The sequence below is a fragment of the Macaca nemestrina genome, chromosome 4 (assembly GCF_043159975.1).
Source record: "Macaca nemestrina isolate mMacNem1 chromosome 4, mMacNem.hap1, whole genome shotgun sequence".
NCBI lineage: Eukaryota > Metazoa > Chordata > Mammalia > Primates > Cercopithecidae > Macaca > Macaca nemestrina.
The window spans coordinates 16,953,693-16,971,392 of record NC_092128.1 but is presented as its reverse complement, the minus strand read 5'-3'; the positions used below and the strand labels follow the sequence as shown (position 1 = coordinate 16,971,392).

Below are 17,700 nucleotides of genomic sequence, written 5' to 3'. Positions count from 1 at the left end.
GTTAGCTCAACAATCTGTAATGAAGCCCACCAAAACGTAAGCATCACTCTCAAGCCCACATGCAATTTTACTCAACACTTGTTTTTCTTTGTTTCCTTGTTTGTATGTTAATCTTTTTCAGACTCGATAGTCGACTAATTATTAATAACTCTTTGAAGTCTAAGGGAGTGAGATGATAGGTCTAAGAACGTCATTTTTAATCTCACATCTGAGATGGAAGTCAATATAGGAGCAGCCACGATTGACAAAAGCTTTGCAGAAGCTGCTGTTTTAGAACCGTGTCCAATGGATTTTGAAAGACTGTAGTTCATGTCCTTCCTTAAACCCTTTGAATTGCTTTTCAAAATACGCTAACAGCCAGGTGATCAACCTCATTTGTTTGCCAGGACTGTTGCAATTTTAGTACCAGACGTCTCCCCTCTTGGGATACTTCTCATTTCTGAGAATCATCTGCTGCTAGTATCTTTTCCAGTTTGAAATCTGATGGAAATATTCTCAACTCCGTTGGCAAAATTCTCTGACTCCTGTCTTGTCTCTTGAATCTTGTTCCCCACAGTCGAAAGAACCCTCTTGGTCTTATCATTGCCCTAGATGAGAACAAAGAAGCAAAAGGAGAACTTTTCTGGGATGATGGGCAAACAAAGGGTGAGCGCTGTTACGATCATGTTGCTGTTTCCAAACCCGCACCTGTGACTTGTGGTCCTTCCCTCCTGCTGGTCATTGAGCTGTGGGAGAAATCTCAGCAGGCACATCAGCAAGAGTCACTGAAGTATTTTGTTTCTGGTCGCACCATTCAGGGATAGTGGTAGATGAACTGCAGACGAAAGAAATATACATGTGTACCTCTAACAATTCTCCCATTAGCCAGTGATATCTATAATAGGCTCTCATTTTATTGTCAATGGGTGCTTAGATGAAAAGGTTTCAAGACTGTTCCCTAATTCAATGTTAATGTCTTCCTCCCAAAATTCTTATGAGCAAACGTTGACGATATAAAAATCATGCCCCTACCAGTGAGGCAGTGAGAATATACTGTTCCAGTGTGTACTCATGTAGCCGTACATTTTAGCCTATTTGTGGCTCCCATATACGAACAATTCTTGTGCTTCAAGTTTAGGAAATAGATTCCCTTGAAGCATATGCCTTGGAAGCCCTCAGAAGGGAATCTTTACAATGTTCCAGTAGGAAAGAGGAGGAAAAACAATGGGTTGGCCTTGGAGATGCTTGTCCATCTAATCCAATATGTAGATTCAAAATTGTTCATTTATTTAGTTGTAAAATATTTAGTTGGGAAATAAAGATTGAATATATTTAAGGTGGACAATATGAGGATTTAATATACGTAGGCATAGTATAGTGATTACCACAGCTATTTTAATGAACACATTCATCACCACCAATACTGCAGACTGGATCCCCAGACCTTATTCATCTACTAACTGAACGTTTCTACCCTTGACCATCATCTCCCCATTTTCCATGGCCTCAGGCTGTGAGAACAACTGTTGTAGGCTCTGCTTCTAAGAGATGAACTTTTTTAGATTCCACATAGAGGTGAGACCATGCTGTATTTGACTTTCTGTCTCTGGCTTATTTCACTTGGTATAATGTCCTCCAGAGTCATTCATGCTGTTGCAAATGGCAGAATGTTGTACTTTTTTTGTCTGAAAAATATTCTACTGTATATACGTCCCAGAATATGTTTATCTATTCATCCACCGATAGACACTTAGGTTGTTTTCTTATCTTGGCTACTGTGAGGAAAGAAATTAAAAACTTAAATGTAAGGGCTAAAATTGTAAAGCTCCTAGAAGAAAACGTAGAAAAATCCTCCTTGACGTAGTCTTGGCGGTTACTTTTTGGATATGACACCAAAAGCAAAGGCAAAATGCCAAAAAGGCAACAAGCATGACTACATCAAACTAAGAGGCTCCTGCACAGCAAAAGAAACAATCAACAAAGTGAAAAGGCAAACTACAGAACGGATAAAAATCTTTGCAAACCGTATATCTCAGAAGAGATTAATATAAAAAATATGGAACTCACGCCACTGCAAAAGATCCAACGACCCAATTACAAACTGGGTGAAGGACCTGAGCAGATGTTTTCCCAAGGAAGACATACAAGTGGCTAACTGGTATGTGAAAAGATGCTCAACATCAGGAAATGACAGAAATTGCAAATCAAAAATCACAGTGAGATATGCCCTCACACCTGTTAGCATGGAAATCGTAAAAAAGGTAAGAGATAAGTGCCGGCGAGGGTGTGGAGAAAATGGAATATTTTAGACTGTTGGTGGGAATGTAAATTATTACAGCTGTTATGCAAAATAATATGGAGGTTCCTCAAAAAATTAAGAACAGATCTTCCCTGCAATCCCATGAAATCCCGCTTCTGGGTGTATATCCAGAGTACAGGAAACCAGGATCTCTAAGAGATATACTCACTCCTCCCATATTCATTACAGCATGATTTGCAACAGCCAAGATATGGAAACATTCTAAGTGTACATTGATGAATGAATACAATGGAATATTATTCATCCATAAGGAAACGGAAATACTGCCATTTGTGACATCAGGATGTAACTGAAAAGCGTGGTGGTGTGAAATCTGTTTTTCTGTGGTGGGCAAGCCAGAATCTGACTTGACTTTCTCTCACTTGCAGATACTGTGGCCAATAAAGTGTATCTTTTATGTGAGTTTTCTGTCACTCAAGTGAGTATCATATTTTTCTGAATCTTAGGTGTGGGCTCTGGACTGACCATTAGCACATCTGTGCTTGTGTATATTGTATCTGTGTGATTATATTTGTAACTTTCTATGCATTATTGGCTATGAGTGAGCACATTTCTATTTATGATTTCATCAGAGTTTTCAAAAGAAGGCATTACTGTAGTAAACAGCATTTGTAAATAGAGTTTAAAAATATCTGTGTGTTTTTATGATTGTTTTAAATTAGAAAATTATTAAAATAATTTTGTGCTTCTTGAGCACACACTAGTAGAGAAAGCAGAGAGGCATCCAGGGCAGTGGGGGTGTCCGGTCTGCAATGGAATATTTGAGTGACTTGAGAATCTGTGTATTACAGGCATACCTTTATGCATAATTGGACTTAATTGTTTTGTAGAACCGCTTGGAGGTGAATATTTCACAATCAACCTACAAGGACCCCAATAATTTAGCATTTAATGAGATTAAAATTCTTGGAACGGAGGAACCTAGCAATGTTACAGTGAAACACAATGGTGTCCCAAGTCAGACTTCTCCTACAGTCACTTATGATTCTAACCTGAAGGTAAAACTCCATTTTGTTGAGATGATGTATTGAGAATTCTCCATAGTATCATGGTGTTCCTTTTTGCCAAGACTGCATGGGTTCTTGAAGGAACAGAGCAACCATGAGGCCTGTTTGGGGGAAGTTAGAGGACTGGGAATAAAATGAGGTGGCCAGAGCTAGAATGAGTTGGGTGTTTACCTTCTTATTCCCTTCTCTGCCTCTCAATGTTCTTCTCTCTCTAACTGATTTCACTTCCTTTTCCCTCAAATAGAATTATAATTACAATGAGGCACAAGAAGAGCAAAGTTAGGAAAGTGGGGAACAGCCTTACATTATTAGACTGTGAAAATTATATGACTGGAATAGCATAGATAAGATTCAGTTTTGAAAAAGAGGCTAGTTTGCATAGGAAACTTGTGGTCAGATTTTGGAGGGTCTTAGTTACCAACTTGATTTAATTCTCAAAGGGCCTCACGTTGATCCTTGAATGAAGGCTGTGCCACTGTGTGTGAGCATTGCTGGGAGTGGGAGTGGGTTTGGGGACTAGTAGAACAGGGAAGTACAAGATGGTTTAGACTGGGAGAAGACTGGGAGAAGGATGATAATTTTAGAATGGGATTTTATTATTCCAGACAAGTGAGAACTTGGGAAGTGCTGTTTAAAGAAATGTCAAAGATAAGAAAAGTATATAGAAAAATATTAAACATTTGAATGAATGATAATCAAGGAAGTTTTCAAAATTGGAGTCTTTGGGGTTACAGAAACGAAGAGGCTAGGGTGTTAGAAATGGAAAGAAATATATGATTATTTTCAACCTCTCAATTTTGCTGTTGCTAAAATTGAAACCCAAATAAATGAAACAGAATACTCGTCTTACCCTGATGTGATTTTTATGCATTGTGTGCCTGAATCAACATATCTCATATAACCCATAAATATGTATACCTACTATATAGCCATTAAAATTAAAAATTAATAAAAGAAATCCTTTGTCCAACATTCTACAGAAATGGGGGCATGATAAATGGTCATATGATTCTTAATGCTGTGTTCTTTCTACCACTCCACGCCAATGGGGGATACTAGTTTGGGGACTGGAGAGCAAGGGGATCAGCTCACTTTGGGTGACACCATGTGTCATGCTAAAGAGGAAGTGCAGAAGAGAGCCTTCCTGACAAGACACAGAGGGCTAAGAGGAGTCAGAGCAGAAAAGAATAAGGGGTGATCATGACAGGTTTCATTTGACTGAGTTGTTTTCTTTATTCTATGTACAAGATTCTGCTAGAGAGGAGACATTTGCCCTGTTGCTGCTGATTAGATTCCCCCAATGTGCACTTCTCTTCTTATAAGCTAAAGTCATATGTTGGTTGGATGGTTGAATGTCTGGTCAAATTTCTATTTTCTTTCTTAAAAAAAAAAAAGCCTCATATCTTGCAAGGCCTATCTCCTAAAGATGAATTTCCTTGTGATTTCTGCATTCCTACAGGTTGCCATTATCACAGACATCAATCTTCTCCTGGGAGAAGCATACACAGTGGAGTGGAGCATAAAGATAAGGGATGATGAAAAAATAGACTGTTACCCTGATGAGAATGGTGCTTCTGCAGAAAACTGCATTGCCCGTGGCTGTATCTGGGAGGTAACTATGCTGCTGGGGTTCACGTGCATGGAAGTCTCCACACCTAATGTATAGTTTCTTAAGCACAGCAGTAGTACTTACATAACTACTTAAAATCCATAGAAAGGACTTCCTAAGGGACATGATCTGGATGTGATGAGTAGGTGGGGACATGTGTGAAACTTTTTAAAATGAATATTTTGCTTGGAGACGAGGAAATTAAAGTTATGTTATTGCCAAGTGATCAGTGATGGGCTGGTTTTATTGTGGTATAAAATGATGTTTCTACCCCTGTTTAGGTTAGAGAACTTTAAGACCACTTGCTGAGCTGATCTATGACTTTACCCTTACTTTTCAGGCATCCAATTCTTCTGGAGTCCCTTTTTGCTATTTTGTCAACGATCTATACTCTGTCAGTAATGTTCAATATAATTCACATGGGGCCACAGCTGACATCTCCTTAAAGTCTTCCGTGTATGCCAATGCCTTCCCCTCCACACCCGTGAACCCCCTTCGCCTGGATGTCACTTACCATAAGAATGAAATGCTGCAGTTCAAGGTAAACACAGTATATGTATCAGGTAGTGATGAGACCCTTTTCAGTTCCATTACCTTTTATTGGTCCGAGTCACAGAACCCTAAAATAAGTTAATCATGCTACAATAGACTAGATCATTATCCAGAGAGCAGTGAGAAATCATTGAGGGAACAATGAGACCTGCCCTGATTTTCATTTGGAGAAGATTACTGTGGCTACTGTTAGGAAAATGGTTGGGAGAGAAAGAGCGGGTACGGAGAGACAAGTTGGGAGGCTACCAGATAGGCAGGTCAGTTGAGGGATTCGGTTTGGACTAGACACTGGAATGCAGGTGGAGAAGAGTGGACCTGTCTGAGGTTGAGAAAGTTGGGTGACAGGATATAGTGCTCGTTTGCAAGCAGGTGACAATGAAGAGGGAAAATCAAGAATGAAGACCGTGTTTCTATCTTGCGTCTTAATATGGATGGTGCTGACCTTAACTGGAATAGGAATACTGAAAATGTGCTTGATAAATATCAGATGATATGTTCATTTTGGGATACCGAATTTGAGATTTCTGTAAAATAGGCATCAAGATGCAGTAATTTCATTCCTTTCCAAGATTTAATTGCATTTAAGGGCTAGGGATGGACTAGCTGTTATGTCTAGTTCTCTATTAAACTAAGCTTCTTAAGGGCAGGAATGTGCCCTTTCCTCTTTGTGTTTCTGAAGTCTAATTCAGAACCTGGCACATGGTTAGCGCTGTAATGTTATTGACACAGTAAGTGAAAGTGATGAGGATGTTGTCGCATTGCCTAAAAGGTTGTTTATAATCTGACATCAACCCGAATTCTGAGTTTTTGTACATCCTGTAATGCAGGGATGATGCTAATGTATGTTTGTACATCATAGTACTAGCATGTTGAAGGCACCCAATGAGTTTGAAGTGAATGAACTTCCTTGGAGTTCTAGCCTCAACCGCTGCCTAGTCTACCTCTTGACCATAGAGTAGCTCTTTCCAAAATATTTGCCTCTTTAGGGCCCACTTTAGTACTCTCTGCCTGTGCAGTTTTTATTCTTCAGCAGAATGACTTGATCTCCCTTGTTTGTTTGGTTAATAACTACCAAGCTTTTAAGAGTCATCATGTGTTTCTCCCATGACACCATCTCAGTCTCCTAGAAACAATGTTAGGCATTTCCTTCGCTAGAATCTCACAGCACGTCTACATAGCTGTCCCTTAGCACACGTCACCCAGGTGTTGTGAGCTGCTCTCTTTCACTAATCATTAGCATGTGAATTTTGTAAAATCATAACACTGCTTATACAGCTCACATCCCTAGTGTCTTGTGTAGGCAGGGATGTCTTAGGTACTCATGAATCAGTTTAGATACCACCTTCAGCAAGGACACTCAGATTATTTTAATTAAATTGATTTCATTTTGGGGAGACAGGTTTGTTTTTCAAGTCATAATGGTTTTAAGGTATTTATATATACTCATATGCCCACATAAAATAACAAGTAACATATTCATAACTACTACACTGATTCCAGAATGACTTTCCAAGTCAGCACCAATGTCCCATAGAGTATATTAATGTAACAGAGGCCTGAATAGTGAGAAATGACAGAAAAAATGTTAAAACTTATATTGTTATTTGATATATTAAATAAATCTCAGATATCATCAACTTAAAGAAGACAGAAACATACCATCTGCACTTTTTACCAAAAATAAAAAAGATTCTGCTAAGGGTATAGGTTTCAAGAGTACTATTCTTGCCTAAAATCGATTTCCTCTGGCCTAGATTTATGATCCCAACAACAATCGGTATGAAGTTCCAGTTCCTCTGAACGTACCCACGGTGCCATCCGGCACCCCTGAGGGTCAACTCTATGATGTCCTCATTAAGAAGAATCCATTTGGGATTGAAATTCGCCGCAAGAGTACAGGCACTATAATGTGAGTGGCTTTTAGTGTGACTCAGAGTTGATGTCTACCTTTGCCTTCGCTGCCAGGTCCATTGTCCTTGGATGTATATCCTGGTTCCAAACATCACATTGTCCACTTTCAGATCCATGGATGAGTTGTTTCCTTCAGACCTGTTCTTGTGGGAAATCTTTAGCATTCTGGAAATAATTACTGAGGCAGTTGAGTGTGCCTGAGGATTCATCCAACAAATGTTTATGGGGTGCCTTGTCTAGAGGAGGTGCTGCTCCTTGTAGACAGCTGAGGGTTGTCTTCTCATGACAACCAATAATAAGTAAATATCACTTTGAGTGCTATGTAAAAAAAATGCGCTGCGGTGTACAAGGGTGGAAGGTGGTGCTGGTGTGGCGTGTACCCAGCTGTGATGATGAGGAGTGCTTGGGTGTGTTCTGTGAGGGCCACTGAAAGGAGGCAGTGACAGTGGGAAACAGATGAATGAAGAATAACTCATGGGTTTTTAGCGAGGATTTCTATGATATTTTAATCAAGTTGAGTTTCTGTTTTGTTTTGGAGATGAACAGGTTCTGGATAAAAATCAAACGTTCTGTTGTCCTTGAAAAGTCAGCTGCTGGAAGCAGAAGGAAAAGCCCATTTTCTGTTTCAAATCTGCCTTTTTGTGTTTCAGTTGGGACTCTCAGCTCCTTGGCTTCACCTTCAATGACATGTTTATCCGCATCTCCACCCGCCTTGCCTCCAAGTACCTCTATGGCTTTGGGGAAACTGAGCACACATCCTATAGGAGAGACTTGGAGTGGCACACTTGGGGGATGTTCTCCCGAGACCAGCCCCCAGGGGTAAGGACAGAGCATTTGGGATCTGTGTCTCTGCTTCTCTCCACCCACAGTGCTCAGGCTTTGGGCTTCATCTTCCCAAACTCCACTTGGTCCCCTCATTCTGGTTTAGACGAGTGGGCCAATTCTCAGTCTCCTTTGTTTCACGTGTTTAATTGATTTCATGGAGAAAACTAGACCCATCTTAGCAAACACATTTTTGTTGAGTTTCTTTCTCAGGTGTAATGTCTTTTAAACTCCTACTGCTTCTCCCCATGACTCTCCAGTACAAGAAGAATTCCTATGGTGTCCACCCCTACTACGTGGGGCTGGAGGAGGATGGCAGTGCCCACGGAGTGTTCCTGCTGAACAGCAATGCCATGGGTAAGGCCGTCCAGCACCTCCCTTATTTTGGGGGCTACCAATCATGCTTGAGTCAGTTTAGAATGTGTTTAGCCTAACTCTTCCTTGAAGTCAAAATTTTCATTTTATGGGCATTGGTATTTAATTTTCCTTTGTGTTTAGCCTTTCTATTTATTTCAGTATAGGATCATGTTAGAAGAAGATTTAACCCAACTCTTATTTTGGTAAAAATCAGATAAGAAGGGATAGTAACACCACGTGGGTCCCAAATATCCTGGAGGTCAGCTCGTGGGAGCCAGTTATATAATTTGAATTAAGCTAAAACTATGGGTCAGAGAAGTTGTTCTGGGGGTCTGAGTGTGTAAGGTATGTTGAAAAACCGCCTCTAGGGTACTGTGCTCACTATCTGGGTGAGGGGATCTATACCCCAAACCTCAGCATCGTACAATATTCCCATGTAAGAAACCTGAACATGTATCTCTTTATCCAACATAAAACTTGAAATGTAAAATACAGTAATTTTACAAGAGTAGAATGACAAAATACAGTAAAGTACCCCAAAGAGAATCAAACCCAGGAACAGGACCTGTAGACTTCCACTGATCTTCTTCAGTTCTATGAGTATGATAGAAAATACCTGTTCTTACCATTCTATGATAGAGAGGGAGCAGGAAGATGGAGAATGTGTGGATTTCAGGGGTGATGTGGAAGGTTTCCCTCGTGATGTGGAAGGTTTCCATCTGGGTTAGCATTTTTCTTCCTTTTCAGACGTGACGTTCCAGCCCCTGCCTGCCTTGACATACCGTACCACAGGGGGAGTTCTGGACTTTTATGTGTTCTTGGGGCCAACTCCAGAGCTTGTCACCCAGCAGTACACTGAGGTAGGGGGAAATCCATCTGTTTATCAAGCACTTATACAGCACATTCTGGATGCCAGAGCCCACATTGATTAGTGTAACTCTCAGATGATAACTGGAAATACTGGTCTTTCTTGGAGAGACATTATAGAATAAGAAAAAATAAACACATTCAGATTATCATTAAATGTACAGCCTCTGTAAGCATTGCAGAAGAGCAGAAGTTATAGTGGTACCAGTGGTGGTGATGGTAGTGATAGTGTGGTGGTGGTGGTGTTTGTGGTTATGGTGGTGGTGATGGTGATGATGGCAGTAGGGGCTGATGGTGGGGATAGTGATGTGGGAATGGTGATAATGATGGTGGTAGTAGTGGTAGTGGTGGTGATAGTGATGATAGTGGTGGTAGTGGTGATGGGTGTGTTGGTGATAATGATGGTGGTGGTGATGGACACAAGGGTGGGAGTGATGATGGTATTTGTGGTAGTGATGGTGATGATGCTATTTGTGGTAGTGATGGTGATGATGATGGTGGTTATGGTTATGATGGTGGTGGTGACAGTGGGGTGGTGTGAGGAGTGTGATGTTGGTGATAGTGGTTGTGATGATAGTGGTGATGATGGGATGGTGGTGGGGGTGGTAATGGGGTGGTGGTGATGGTAGTGAAGGGTAATGATAATGGTAATGATGGTGGTGGGGGCACGATTGTGGTACTGTTGGTGATGGTGAAAATAGTGATGATGGTGGCATTGATAATGATGATGGTGACAGTGACCATGGTGGTTGTACAGCAACAACAGACACTTATATACTACCAAGTGCACATCACTGATTTATCACTTGCTGCATGTTCGAGTACTTCACCCATATTAACTCATTCATACCTCACAGGAACGCTATGAGGCAGATGCTATTATTATCCCTTATTTAAGATGAAGAAACTGAAGCATTAAGAGTTTACTTAATATTTGCCTAAGTTCACACAGGTAGCAGGATTGGAGCCTGTATGCTAAGCCAGGCATTTGTCTCTGATTTTGGGCTTCTTAATGAGTTACCTACAGTGTCTCTAGGAATAGAGTAAAATCAGCTTTTCCATAATTTTCAAGAAGGAGGTCAAGCCTAGCAGAAAGCTTTCTCCAAGTTTCCCAGTGGCTCTATATCCTGTCAGTTTTGATGTGGATTTCAATTAGTTAGTTGTCTAGCTTGGGGCATGGAAAAATATTCTTGTTACTTGATGCACAACTTCAATCTGGTGCCTCTGTTTTGAGGACTAATATTTTGTGTCTATTTTCTAGTTGATTGGCCGGCCTGTGATGGTACCTTACTGGTCCTTGGGTTTCCAACTGTGTCGCTATGGATACCAGAACGACTCTGAGATCGCCAGCTTGTATGATGAGATGGTGGCCGCCCGGATCCCTTATGTACGTTCTCAGTCATGGCTCTGGAGTTTTGTAACTAACCCAGGTGCCTCTGTGTCGGGGCTCATTTGTCTAATGTTTGTGGGATTCTATAAAGACATAATGTTCTTTTTCAGGCAATATCACAGCCCGAGCACAGTAATGTAGTTAAGGGTGCTTGTTTCCATCCTCTAGAGATGGTAGCTCGAGACTCACTGTGATTTCCCGGAGGGGGAGATAGGCTGGCTCCAGGGCTCTTTCTGCTGTCTCATGTTTCCTTCCATTTCTTTCACATGTCTTCAAAACATTTAGTCAAAAACGTCTTTGGTTTCATGAGAATAAATAATATCCCACAGTTCTTTTACTTAATTCTTGAAAAGACTAACCACAAATCGGTCAGACAACTGTACATGTGAATACAATCTCAGTTCCTGCATCAGCTCTGAGCTAGTAACTGATGGATTACACAAATCCTGGGATGGGTTTCCAGAGGACATACAGATGGAAATAAACCTTATTCTTCAATGGAGGATGGGAGGGGACCCAGTCATCAGAGAATTGATCCCATGAACCATCCCACATTTAATTTTATCCCAGTTTTCTATTGTTTACAATTGTTCCATTAGTGGAACATAGTGTTTCCATTAGTGGATAGTGAAATGCAATATGACAGTCTCAGGAAGAATGTTGTGTATGATTACCCTCAAGATTCGGTATTCCAAAGCAACTATACATCTTTACTTTGTTTTGTAGTAGATTTGCCATTACCCGTCGATAATTAACAGTATTTTTCCTCAACGTGAACCACTGATACCAGGGGCAGTCTCTTGTAGGACGTCATCACAATCACACCTGATATGGGCAATTTACAAAGCACTTTCCAAACAGTGTTTTATCTTTTCCTCAGAATAGCCATGCTAGAGACACATTCTCATCCTATTTTATGCTGACTTTGATTTTTTTCTATCTTGTCACTGAACATTTACAAAATTAAGTGAATTTCCCAGCACCTGTACCTAAGAAGTAGCAGAGCTGGGATTTGAAAGCATCAACGAGAAGCTGTCTGGAATTCCATCATATATAGTGGAGGGTTGTTCTCCTGTAAAGCTTGAGCGTGTACAGCGGCAGCCACTCAGCTCCCCGTGTCCTCCCGCAGGACGTGCAGTACTCAGACATCGACTACATGGAGCGGCAGCTGGACTTCACCCTCAGCCCCAAGTTTGCTGGGTTTCCAGCTCTGATCAACCGCATGAAGGCTGATGGGATGCGGGTCATCCTCATTCTGGTTAGTCCTGATGTGAATGTGTGTGGTCAGTTTGGGAGCAGGTATGGGCTTTGGTGGAGAAAGAGTTATACTTTATTTCCATGTTGAAAGTAGATAAATTGAAGTGCAGTAACAATTCTGTATTTCCCAGGACTCACAGAAAGTCTACAGTTCAGGTAGAAGCCAGCGAGTTCACCCTGGAGGAGTTTTCCTTTATTCTGTTTCTCCTCATTCTCTGGCTTTGGTTTTCCCAAGTGACTTATGCTTTGATTTCAGGATCCAGCCATTTCTGGCAATGAGACACAGCCCTATCCTGCCTTCACTCGGGGCTTGGAGGATGACATCTTCATCAAATACCCAAATGATGGAGACATTGTCTGGGGAAAGGTATAATCCTAAGGGATGATCCACTAGTCCCTAGCCTGCGGGTGGGTCATGGTTACTGGGTCACACGCCTGTGTATGTTATTTTTGGCGTTTTGTATTTTGACCCAAGGTCTGAAGCTCTCTTTTTCTCAACAATATTTGTTGATGCAATTAATGACTTTTAAAGTAATGTAACATGTTATGGAATTCACTTTTCTTTTATGTCAATCCTACATGATAGTCAAAGTATCATTGCTCCTAGGACATGGTTTATACAACAATTTCTTCAGAAAACCTGTGTAAGGGAAACTGTCTCGTGTATCGCTGCTTAGCATGTTTCTCTCCATAGGTCTGGCCCGATTTTCCTGGTGTTGTTGTGAATGACTCTCTAGACTGGGACACCCAAGTGGAGGTAAAAGGGACTTTGTCAATTTGGGTGGCGTCAGTGTTTCTAGGCAGGGGCCGCCGTTCCTGGGATTCTGGACATGCCTGTACCGTGGACATGGACATGACGAGGGACAAACACTTAGGTCACGTGTCTTGGGTGTCAGTCTGTGCCCATTACCTTATATGGAGTAATACTTTACTGTCCACTGGGATGTAAATATGTATTATTATCCTTGGGATTCAAGACCAGAGAGCTTAAATTACTTTTCCCCAGTTTTACATGACAAAGTGGTGATTTCAATTGCAAGGCTATCAGATTCCAAAGGCCCAGGAAATTTCCACTGGGTGATACCTCCTAGAAGTGCTATCTTCTCCCTGGACTGGCATACTTACTGTTGTTGCCATGGTTTTCCCTTTCTAACAGTCTTCAACCCTGGAAGACTGACTAGGTCTTTTTCTTTGTATATCTTTCTTTTTTTTCCCCATGAACAGGTTCTCCATCTTCACACTTATAAGTCCTCCTCTGAGCCCAATCCTTCCTTGCATTTCTCAACTTTGCTTTTACCTCTCAGTTTCCAACCTTATTATAAAACCTGCTCTCTCCTGTGGACGGTTTGTTGCTTATAATGGATCCAGGTAGCCCATGCTTCTGGACCTGAATTTTTTTCCAGATTCACTAAGCATTTCTTGCTTGAATGAATACATGGCTCCTTACAGGTCTAGGAAGCCTACAGCCCCATCCTCTGGCCAAGATGTGTGTCTCCTGAACTGAGGCAGCCTGTGTGCTTTACTACCGATTGTTGTGACAGTACCCACAGGCAGGGTTGTCAGGGTGGGGCCGAGGACTTCCTGGGTAGCAAGTACCTTGCCCTACCTCTTGAGCTGTTCTTCAATAATGGTTATTCTTTCTGGGCAGGAATTGTAGCAGGGCATGTGTAGCCTATGTGACCCCCACAGGACAGCTGAGGAGACAAGGAAAAGGCCTCTTTTCTAGGACATGTGCCAGGAATTGAAGGGACAAAGAAGCTGGCCTGTGCAGTCAGCAATGTGGTATATGTTGTGGAGTCTAGATACTCTCTCAGGATCAAGTGTTAATCAGAGAAATATCCATATTGTGGGAACAAATCCCAGCAGCTGTAAATTCAGTTAGCAGCCACTCAGAAGCCCAGGGGCGAAGACCTCTTTTGGGGGTTCTTTCTACGTGATGAAAGATTGTCGCCCACGGAGAGAGGTGCAGGAGAAGCACTCATCACCAGGAACGTGACTGGCAAGAGTTAGGCCAAAAATTCATGCCTTATCCAGATAAGCTGGTTTTGAGGGCAAGTGGTGAGTCCTAGAGGGAAAGACCTATATTAGATAGAACCCCAAAATCTGGAGCCTGAGGCTGGGACCTCGGACAGCTCCAACAGGGTAGTGAGAGCAGAAGGTACTGCAAGCCTGTGATGCCTACTTCTCTGTTGTCAGTCTCTGACTTCCTGGATCTCAGAGCCAGTTGGCAGCAGTTGCTCTTTTCGATTTAAAATGAGACACGCTTGGGACCAGGTTGCTTGGCTATTGGAGTCCATGACTTTATTTTCTGTCGGTAAACTGAGTAAAACAATGCAAACAAAACAGAAGCTGGGGCAGGTTTCAAAGATTGACAAGAATGAGTCAGACTCAGTTCAAGGCTGTTTTCCCTTTATCTAGTACTGAACAAGTATCTATCTATGCATATCTGTCTGTCTGTCTGTCTATCTATCTATCTGTCTGTCTGTCTATCTATCTATCTATCTATCTATCTATCTATCTATCTATCTATCTATCTATCTGTTTATCTATTGTATCTATCCATTTACCTACTATATCCACTCTATATCTGTCTATCTATGTATCATCTATCAGAGAAGTATTCAAAGGAGAAGACGTAGCTTCCTGTCCTCTCGTCACTTCCTACAGTGAATAACTTGAAGCTTAGGGGTCCAGGCAGCTCACATGGACACGGGAACCTGCCCAACCAGAGAAGTTCTGTGTCATTGGCTTCCTGACTTTTATGAAGTAGTCAGGTACTACATTATGAGTCCCACAGTTCAGCAGCCAGTAGGAGCAACACTGCCACCTTGAGGCCATTTGGAAATCTGAGGGCAGTGTTGGTTATCACAGGAACACCGGGTGGCATTTAATGGGCTGTAGGCAGGAATGCCAATAGCTCTGACTGCAGGGAATTCTCCACAAAAAATTGTATGCCTCAAATGCCAGTTGGGTTTCTGATAAGAAACACTTATTAGGGGATTCACGTAATCTTTTAGGTAGCTCATAAGAGATTATTGGTAGATAGAATAATTGTAACTGTTAGGTTGGTGCACAGGTAATATTTGCCATTACTTCGAATTCCAAAACCGCAATTACCTTTGCACCAATCTAATATTTATATTATTAATAGTGAGACCCACTTGATGAGGCTGGTGAGGATGAAGCCACTGATGTCTAGGCCTGGCTTCGCTGAGCATAAAACAGCCAAGAAGCCTATGAAAAGCAGATTTCTGAGTCCAAAGCTCCAGTGATTTAATTCAATAAGTCTGTGATGGGATGTATGAATTGCGTTTTGAAGCATATGATGTGCTACAAAAAGACTGCTAGGTGATCCTGAGGCCCAGTGTGTGGGTGGGTACATCACTGTTTGCAGACTGGACAAAGTGAAGGCAGAAGCCACAAGGCAAGACTTGAATATGGGCAGGCAAAGGCAGCACCTTGGAGAACGGCAGAGCATTTTTATGAAGTTGGTAGGGGTCATCCGAGCAGTACTTAGGGAAGTTCATACGTCATGGCTGGCCAGTTTCCCCACGTGTACCCCATATGGGATACAATTCTGACTGAGATGTGGCTGATACTCTCTTTATTGTAATTCTCCATTCCCCACCCATCCCATTGTTTCTAACCCTGCCTGATCTGGAGCTCTCAGTTTCTGGTGAAAAGTTCTGTTTGTTGGGTTTCCTGGTTTCTACCTCCATTTCCTCACAAAAGTCATCCCTGGCAAGCCCACTTCTCTCAAGATTCTGCGTGATGTGAGCCACTGTCTTCTCACGTCCTTGACGGCCAGACCCATGCAGGCTGATCTGTTTCTGTTTTCTTGTGTTCCTTCTTTTGCCCTTTATCTAGACATCTGGGTTCCTACCTGCCTTTTATCTGTGGTGTATAAGAACTGGAGCTCCCCTAGCCCAAGTCCTCTTTCTGTTGCCTCCCCCACCCTCCTCACAAGCATTCTTTAGCTCTTTAACTCTTACAGTGGTGTGATTAGCATAGAGGAGGCTATTTACTGAGACATACAAAGGACCATAATATTCCATAACAAACAACATGAGTATATTAAAATGTATGGATATTTATTTGCTGCTTCTAAGTGGTGTGAAACCACTACTAAACACTGAGTATTTTATGCCAGGTTCTTAGCTGAACATTGTGGGCAATATAAATATCACTCAGAAGAATATAAAGCAAACTTCTTACTCTCAAAAATCTGCAATGTAGATAAAAAGTTGTGTCTTGAATCTGTCTTTCAGATAAGGAAAGACACTGCTTTTATTATTTGAGGGAAGAAGGAAATAAGGGGAAGTTGATGCATCCTCTTTAAGTCCTCTCAATTTATGCTCCAACAGCTGTAGTTGTCCTGTGATTCTGAAATTGTAGAAAACACTGAGGTGTACTGGTCAAATATCCTGAAATGTCATCTTATTCCTTCCTCCCCTCTCTCAGTGGGAATGATATAGGAGGGACTCCCTAGGTGTTTCTTCCTAACCTATTACCATGCCTCTCATGTCTGCAGTCTCTCCCTGGCTTTGTGTTTGAGGAGTGCTTAGGAAATGGCAGGACTGACGTTGAGGGTTGGGCATGGATTACATGAGGTCACTAGTTCAGGTCATTGATTGTCATCAACCATGTGTATATGAAGAGAACAGTTTTTGGATGTTTTCCAAATGCTGGGAATGTGTGCAAATTACACTAATTTCTCTTCTCATTCTACATTTCTCTAATTAGTTAATAACATTATTTAGGTCCTGTTCAGGCCGTCTGTCACCGTGCAGCTCAAGTATCTGTTTGAGTTGCATTCTCAGTAAGTGCCTGTTTGCTGTCTTATATATTTGTGTGGGACACATAAATTATATTTATATTTTACAGCTATATCGAGCTTACGTGGCCTTCCCAGACTTTTTCCGTAATTCAACTGCCAAGTGGTGGAAGAGGGAAATAGAAGAACTGTACAACAATCCACAGAATCCAGAGAGGAGCTTGAAGTTTGATGGCCTGTGGATTGTAAGTGTGTGTGTGTATGTGTGTACCTGTGGCACTTGTCTATCTTTGTGTGCCTGAGTATATGGACCACTGACCTTCAGTCAAGAGGATAGTCATTGTCCATGGAAGCCTGTTGACATATCAGACACTTCCTCCACTCAGGAGTGGGACATCCCCGATAGCACTCAGACTGTGTACCGGACCTAAGGCTCCTACTGTAAAACCTGTCAGGCCGGACCAGGTGTGGTGGCTCACGCCTGTAATTCCAGTCCTTTGGGAGGCTGAGGTGGGCAGATCACCTGAGGTTGGGAGTTTGAGACCAGCCTGACCAACATGGAGAAACCCTGTCTCTACTAAAAATACAAACTTAGTTGGGTGTGGTGGGGCATGCCTATAATCCCAGCTACTTGGGAAGCTGAGTCAGGAGAATCGCTTGAACATAGTAGGCAGAGGTTGCAGTGAGCCGAGATCGCACCATTACACTCCAGCCTGGGAAACAAGAGTGAAACTCCGTCTCAAAAAATTGAAAAAAAAAAACAAAAACCCAAAAATCCTGGAGGCAATTTACTAGGAATTTCTTAGAAATTTGATTGCCTCACAGCCACCTGGGAAGAGATTTATTTTTTAAAAC

General features: G+C 41.8%; 1 protein-coding gene across 5 annotated transcripts in view; it reads left to right on the top strand.

Annotated features, from left to right (window-relative positions):
- The window catches only part of LOC105471255 (maltase-glucoamylase), a 157,696-nt gene that overhangs the window by 99,564 nt on the left and 40,432 nt on the right, over positions 1-17,700 (top strand). For all 5 annotated transcript variants that reach the window (XM_071094351.1, XM_071094350.1, XM_071094348.1 and 2 more), the window contains 14 exons: positions 557-645; positions 2,668-2,717; positions 3,130-3,297; positions 4,766-4,918; positions 5,256-5,456; positions 7,222-7,376; positions 8,029-8,197; positions 8,461-8,557; positions 9,305-9,417; positions 10,686-10,811; positions 11,944-12,072; positions 12,328-12,438; positions 12,766-12,828; positions 16,956-17,090. In XM_071094351.1, the coding sequence (XP_070950452.1) occupies positions 557-645; positions 2,668-2,717; positions 3,130-3,297; positions 4,766-4,918; positions 5,256-5,456; positions 7,222-7,376; positions 8,029-8,197; positions 8,461-8,557; positions 9,305-9,417; positions 10,686-10,811; positions 11,944-12,072; positions 12,328-12,438; positions 12,766-12,828; positions 16,956-17,090 (1,759 nt within the window). The remainder of the gene's footprint in view (positions 1-556; positions 646-2,667; positions 2,718-3,129; positions 3,298-4,765; positions 4,919-5,255; positions 5,457-7,221; positions 7,377-8,028; positions 8,198-8,460; positions 8,558-9,304; positions 9,418-10,685; positions 10,812-11,943; positions 12,073-12,327; positions 12,439-12,765; positions 12,829-16,955; positions 17,091-17,700) is intronic.